Genomic DNA, 7,386 nt, shown 5'->3' with positions numbered 1-7,386 from the left:
AAAAAGAGGAATTGTTTAATTAAAAATAAGAAATATTGAACATTGATTTTTAAAATAGCTTTGTTTCTTATTCATAACTTTATTTATTATTATGAATATATATTTTTTTCTAACTCATCATTATTGTTATATCAAAAAATAGTCCCATATAATTAATTATGAATTAACCAATACAGTCGATTAGATTCACTAAGTAACTTTCTTTCGCGGTTGAATATAGAAAAATACATGTGGGGTCCACTAGCTCATTTCAGTTTTCTTCATACTTCTTTACAACCTTGTTACTCACCCTATCTATTTAATTTTTCCCTACCCTCCTCTTCTCTTCCATTGCCACCAAACTAAACTTCAGTTATGCTTTTATAATTAGATTGAATATTGTTTTATTTATGTTTTCTTAAACTAAAATGTTTCATAGTTTTATTAATGTGTTACGTTTATAAACCTATATATTAAATTATTTTTTTGTTCATTGTCACATCTACGGTTTATCAAAGATCAAATAGTATTTGTGAATGATAATGGCAGAACTAGTTGGGAAACCAAAACATATCAATTAAATTAAATATATTTAAATATAAAATTATTGTTTTAAAATATATATATAAGTAAATTAAAATTGTAAATTTTTGTGAAAAAATTATTGGAGATTTGCCTGAATATGAAATTTAAGTGAGAAAATTTAAAAACAGAAAACGATCTCTTCAATGTCATGCTTACTTCAAATATAATATTTATGTATATATATTTATTATATATTAAAATTAAATGATAGAAGATAAAATACAAATACTCAAGTAAAAAAGGTTTGATATATTTTTTTAAGATGTATTAAAACCATACTTAGTTTAATATCTATGTGTGTGTTTGTTAAGAATGACAGAGAAGGGACAACTTTAAAAGTACATTATAAATAAATAAATCTTTCAAAAATCTAAAAATGAATTATTTCAATCTTCGGAAGATAATTGATGCAAAACATATATGCAGATTGGTTTCACCTGTGACACACATAAGACTTCGATATGCTTCAATTACAACAAATAACTACTTTCTAAAACTCCAAAATTTCAATCATGAGTTATTCGAACCATGTAACAAGAAATGTTGCAAAATTATGAGTTTCCAGAGGGCTCTTTCTGGTCGAATCAACGCACAATCTGGCAGAGTAGCCATAAACATACATTGACTAACAAAAAGGGAAATTGTATGAAGCATAAGAAAGGAAAAAGTGATACACATCATACGATCAAAAACAAAAAAGGGTAAAGTCAAAGTCTTAGAACCCTAATAATCCAAAACAAAGTAATGATTCTGCAGTAACAGATCAGTAATCAGAATCAGACACTTCTCCCTCATCGGATAACTCATCAAATGATCTTATGTCAAGCTGGTACCGAAGAATTCCACCAATGCCACCAAACCCTCTGCAGAACTGTGACCCTTCTTGAGATTTGTTGGTAACAAATTCCAGGGAGCATCCAAATCGTTTGTACTCATTGGCAAACCACTCAAGCAAGGGCATCTTCTCCTGAACTTCCAACTCTGCAGAGGTTGCTGCATCACGGAAGTTGCTTTGATTACTCTCCTGTTCCTTGCTCAAGTGCTTTATCACAATTTCACCAGTGACACCATTTTTCAGCACATACCTATTAATATCCAAATTTTCCCACACAATGAGTGTTTCCACAGCACCCATTTCCAGTGCCTTCAGAGTGTCATCAACCCCAAACACATATCTCCCAGTGTCCTGACTGATTTCCTCAAAATATTTCCCTATCAAGCGTTTCTCTTGAATGAACTTCACATTGGACAAAATCTCAGCAGATAACTCAATAGCTTGATTGAATCCATTTTCCCCACCATAAGAAACATCCACCACATTCAATATTTTTGCTTGCAACCGAGGGTCGAACATGTCGGACTGACTCAGTTCAGTCTTGAAGTCAGCAGAACCAGCCAGTATAAGTCCAGAAACATTAGGTTGACTGGTTGCAGGATTGATGAAAAACTGAGTAGCAAGTTCTGCAGTTTTTCTTACATAGTTGTGCCGTTTTTCCATCCTAAGACGAGCAAAACGCAAAGCTGATTGACCTCCTCTACCGTGCTTCTTTGGAAGATCAACAGTAAATTTGTGAAGCACCTCACGAGTGTTTCCACTTAAGGTCCCAAAAAGGGTACCGTTTCCATCCATAACAATGAAACCGAACTTGTCATCAGATTCTAAAAGTTCATTTAGAGCTTCTGTGTGAAACTTGTTATCACAGAGGTACAATGATGCATTGATAGGCTTGAAAGGTTCAAAATCAATTGTCACCTTCTTTTCCTTGCCATCTTCAGTGACAATGGTTCCTGTGTAAAGAACCAACCCATTTGGAGGGACCTTGTTATATAGTTTCAACCTCTGCTGAGCAGAGGTAATGGCTCCCAACACCGACTGTCGGTTCACCCTACTTTTGATGTTTGAAGCAGTTCCAAATTCATCTCCCAACATCTTAGTGACCCGGGATATTTGATCACGTGGAGGCATGATCAGGGAAATCATGCTGGTCCCGTTACCTCTAGCAGCTTCCAATGCCTTGATCAATTTCTTGATCTTCCATATCTCAATGTTCTTGTCTGATTCTTGACCATCAGCCATTGTTTGTGATGACAGGAAGACTAGCCTACAAGCATAGCAGCAAGCAATTCAGCAAACAGAAAGTTAATCAGTTAACCTCCAATGCAATTGAACCATGATTGAATTATTTTTTATAAACACATTAGTATGCAATGATGCATCTGTTAAAACAAAATCGTGATTTCAAAATAACATAGCCCATTGGTGTTTTTTTCTGGCGGCAGATAGATGGCACGAATGTATTATGGATTGGATTACAATGCAGCTGGAAAATCCATTTAAGATCAATCAAGTAGTTAAACACCTAATGCACCCATTATTGGATAAATTGTCAATTTATCCACTAATAACTTTTTATGAATGATATCCAATACATCCATTAGTAGTTTTATCATCATTTATTTTTCAAACCCACACTCTCCTTCCTCTCATTCACTCTATTCAGTAATGCAACTAAAGCACCTGATTACGAACAGAAAAGCCTATTGACAGCTTGTGTATATAATAGCAAAGTTCAAGAATTAAAGAGGTGAACTTTGCTGTGGAGGATTCATCAGTTAGAATCACGCAGTGGAATGATTAGCGTGTGGACAAAAACCAAGAAGAAGGAAATAACTCCAACTCGAAAGTCTCTGAAGGTTTTGAGGATTCAATCAACAATAAAAAGTGTCAAAAACCAAAAGCAAGTTACAGGAAAGAAAAGCAAATCTACCAAGAGGATTGATGGTGGAGTGCAGCAGAAAAGTTGGGAAAGGGCAGCAGCAGTGAGTGATGATGAATGATGACAGCAATGAAAAAACAGTAATGAACTGATGATGACAACAATAAAAGCGTGAAGAGAGGGAAATATTCCGAACTTAGACAGTGGTTGCAGGGTTTTGGCTATGAAGGAGGCACAATAAGTAGCTGAGGAGTAGATAGACGAGCCTGGTGATCCTTCAACCACCCAATGACGGAATTGTAACACTAAATTTAGCGAAGTAAAAATCAATACACAGATGGATGGATAATGAAGATGTGCCATACTTGATATTGAAACTACTTTAAGTTTATACATTATCTATAAATAAATGGCACATCTTAAACAATGTATAGTGTAATTGTGCATTATACATAAAATCTTGGTAGCTGGCACCCTTGTATATGTGATGATATTCTTTCTTACCAGAATCCATCAAGAATCATATATTGAGATCCCCACAAGCTAATGTAGCATCATATTTGGTAATGAAAAATAAAATAACAAACAACTGGAAAGCGAAAAAAATGAGTAAGACATGCAAAACTGACAGATGGAAAAAGATTATAAGGCCTTACTTTCACACAAGGCTCAATGAGTTGAATTTTTGGACTAGGATGAAAAAGAAAAAAAGTGGTTAGATTTTTATTTTCCTGCATCAATAAAAATTTATATTATGCATTGTTTCATTCATGCGTATGTGAACAAGCAAGCTTCCCTATAAATACACACACATATATTTAGACACACGGGGCAATAGAGAAAGAGTTTGTAATGTGTTGCAGGAAAAACTTAACAAAATTGTAACGATACAGGGTAACGCAGAAACTCAAATGTTCAACAACAACTTGAAAAGCACTTTCTAAATCGTTATAATCAAGATTGTCCCCGCGCCCCCAATATCATAATATTAGAGAAAAATACTGCACTTTGTTAATATATTCAGTTAATACAAAGAATACGAAAGGTGATAATATCTTTTCAAGCATTTTGTTCGAGATGAAAAAAGAAAATAATTTTAATTTTCTAGCAGGGTCTCTGTAAAGATTGTCACACTTTCAAGCAATTAAAAATCATCTTAGGTATGGGTTAACTATTATAAAAGTCTACAAATTTATCATAAATGGTTAGATAACATAATAAGAGCATTCTAATTAAATTTTAAAACAAGATCCACACCAGCGTCCTGATTTAGACTTCTAAAGAACCTGAAAACATGGTAAGAATAAGAAAGGAAAAATTTAATCTACCTACAACCTAACATGTAAAAATGTCACAGCAAAAAATGAGATCTAAGTGAAAAAAAGGGAAAAGTATGTTTCTGAACTTTGTACTTTTTGTAAAACTTGGGTTTCGTCGGTGTATTTTCAAATTAAAGTCCTCTAACTTCTGCAAATATTTGATTTTAATCCTTGTTTATATTTAAACCTCACATGTAATGACATTTTGTTTACAGTCATAACATCGAGGGAAGGAAAAACTCATTTTCTTTGTAGTTCGAAGACTAATTCATCAATTTGAAAGAACAATAACCAAATCCAAGTTTGAGAAAAGAATACAAGGACAAAAAACATATCTCTCCAAACAATACATCCATAAACATAGTAAGCACTCTTAATTCAACAATCCCAAACTTTTGAGTTAGAAAACATCCATCAATTCCAAAAGATAGAAATGAATTCGATAAGTAACAACTTACCACAGGATTTTTTTGCTAAAAGAAATCCTTATATTTTCATTTTACTAGAAAGCAGAAAACTTGTTAGACCCGTATAAGAAAATGCATAAAAGAAAAGGTAACATAGCTGTACTGGTCAAAACAGATTCAACTTTGTAGTCAAAACATGAAAGACACCAGCTCAAAACTGCATATTAACACAAAAGTGAGATTACCAAATAAATCAAATCCAACCACGACGAGTTCACTAACATCATCCCTAAACAAATCAAATCAACCCAAAATGAAACCTCTTGGAGTCCAGTTAACAAAAAGGCTACACATATTGCAAATCGAAAACAAATTGTTCAATCTAAGGATTTGAGTCCAGCATGTGAGGCTTCAGATGTACGAGAAAAAACAGATTGGGAAAGGGTTCGTACCTCTGTGACGAGGATGCTGGAGATGAGAAAAGGGAGTGAAACTGAAACTCTTCCAATTAGGGTATTAACAGTGGTGCTTGCTTCTTCAACCTATACTTGTTCATTATTATTATTATTATTTTTTATTTTTTTTTCACTTGGATTTGAATAATAGTTGCGTGGACCCACCACCGGCATGTTGCTGAAACGATGATGCCTCCGTCTCACATTTTTTTAATCTTTTCTTTTTCCGTTACCACCATCGTTTTGCCCCCTGATTAGGCACTAACTTTCTGATAAAAAAAAACTTCCAAATTTAATTAGTATTTTATTAATTATTTTGTGTTTCTATTACATACTTATTTTTGTTTAATTTGCAAACCACGACAATATAACCGTTTCAAAGTTGAGTCAAGTTATTTAAAAAGTTTGCAATAATATAATTGTTTATTCAAATTAATGTTATTAGTTTTATTAATATAAATTATTTATAGATAAGTTAAATTGTTAATATTTTATTTCGTTAAAAACTCATACTATATAGTGAGCAATGGGTGACAATACGGGTTGATCTGTCTGTTCAGGCCTGCCCTGCACTTGACATGCAAAATGCAGGCTAAAAAGTATGCTCCGTCCTGCATCAATGTGGGTTTGCAGGTCAGCTCATCTTTTTTTAAAGAAAAAATTATAAAAGTTTTTCAATGTTAAACAAATTGGAAAATTTTAACAAGTTCACAAAATTAAACAAAGACTTTGGAAAGTTGGATGATAATTTGATAATTCAATATTTTCATCATATTCATATTTGTACTCTAACATACAAGATGTCTTTTTCAAATTTTAGCACATTCAAAAATACATAATACTTGTAATTTTCAATCATACAAGAAGTTGGAATGTTCATGTAGAAGTCTAGAAGGAAATTAACCAATATACACTAATGTAATTTTTTTATGCGGGCCAGCGAGCCAATCTGTGCGAGTTGCGGCTATGCAGATTGGACTTTTTCTAGCCAACAGACACAATATCTCAACTCGTCCCGCGCTTTTTTGGTGAGCTTGCCGGTCCAAGTGCAAATTATCACCCCTAATGTGAATGTGAACTTTGATCTCAGATCACAAGATTTAACAAATAATTTAATGTTATCACATTCAATAATCCATTAAAAAAAGATAAAAATAAAAATAAAAAATGGCAACAAACCAAATTGATGCTCATAAACATAAAAAACAAACTCCATTAAACTTTAAACTAATAATAGGAAGAATTGAACTACTTAAACTCTTAATCCTCACACATCTTCGTGCATTTTTTTCTACTTACCTATAAGGATTTACAAAACAATTTGAGGGAATGAAAAAGATTAATTGACCAAAGAATCACATTACAACCACACACTACAAGAAAATATCATCTTACCGATAGAATTTTACTAACGTAATAAAATTTGTTCATAAAACAGAACTTACCAATGAATTTTCTCAATGAACTTTATGATTTTAATTATCAATAAAAAATATTTGTTGGTAATAAATCCATTGATAACATTTATCAGTAAAATTCGACATCAATTCAACATTAATATTACAGACAATTTTTTTGTCAGTAAATTACGTAAGCAAAAAATGGACAATTTTTTTGTCAATAAATTACGTGAGCAAAAATAGAAGAAGAAGAAGAAGTAAGAAGTATTAGGTTTTATCCATCCCACATCTAGAGGAAGAATGTGACCCCAATAAGCCCTAATACACCTTCAAGCCCCATTTCGAGTGCAAGCCTACTTAAAGGCCCAATTACAAGATCAATGATGAAGAAGATTCAAAAGGGCCTCCCATTAAATGATCACAAATTCAATGGACTTCTCACATTATTTACATGGGCCAAAGAGATCATAAAGACTTGAATAAGTGTATATAAATCTAGTAGTGTAGATTTAAATTGGGTCATT

General features: G+C 32.7%; 1 protein-coding gene across 3 annotated transcripts; it reads right to left on the bottom strand.

The window, feature by feature from the left end:
• Positions 1-1,051: 1,051 nt before the first annotated feature.
• LOC114181828 (eukaryotic peptide chain release factor subunit 1-3) lies at positions 1,052-5,625 on the bottom strand. Of its 3 annotated transcripts, none has more exons than XM_028068420.1 (3): positions 5,460-5,564; positions 3,938-3,971; positions 1,052-2,666 (listed from the first exon to the last, which is right to left on the bottom strand). In XM_028068420.1, exon 3 carries the CDS (start codon positions 2,639-2,641, stop codon positions 1,328-1,330), a length of 1,314 nt encoding a protein of 437 aa, XP_027924221.1. In that variant the 5' UTR covers positions 2,642-2,666; positions 3,938-3,971; positions 5,460-5,564; the 3' UTR covers positions 1,052-1,327. The 3 variants fall into 3 exon arrangements, with proteins under 3 accessions (XP_027924221.1, XP_027924222.1, XP_027924220.1); XM_028068421.1 differs by having other exon boundaries at positions 3,938-4,012; positions 5,460-5,558; XM_028068419.1 differs by lacking the exon at positions 3,938-3,971 and having other exon boundaries at positions 5,460-5,625.
• Positions 5,626-7,386: the final 1,761 nt, after the last annotated feature.

The sequence above is a fragment of the Vigna unguiculata genome, chromosome 4 (genome assembly GCF_004118075.2).
Source record: "Vigna unguiculata cultivar IT97K-499-35 chromosome 4, ASM411807v1, whole genome shotgun sequence".
NCBI classification, from domain to species: domain Eukaryota; kingdom Viridiplantae; phylum Streptophyta; class Magnoliopsida; order Fabales; family Fabaceae; genus Vigna; species Vigna unguiculata.
The sequence above is the reverse complement of the archived record's forward strand: the minus strand, read 5'-3'. Positions and strand labels throughout refer to the sequence as shown.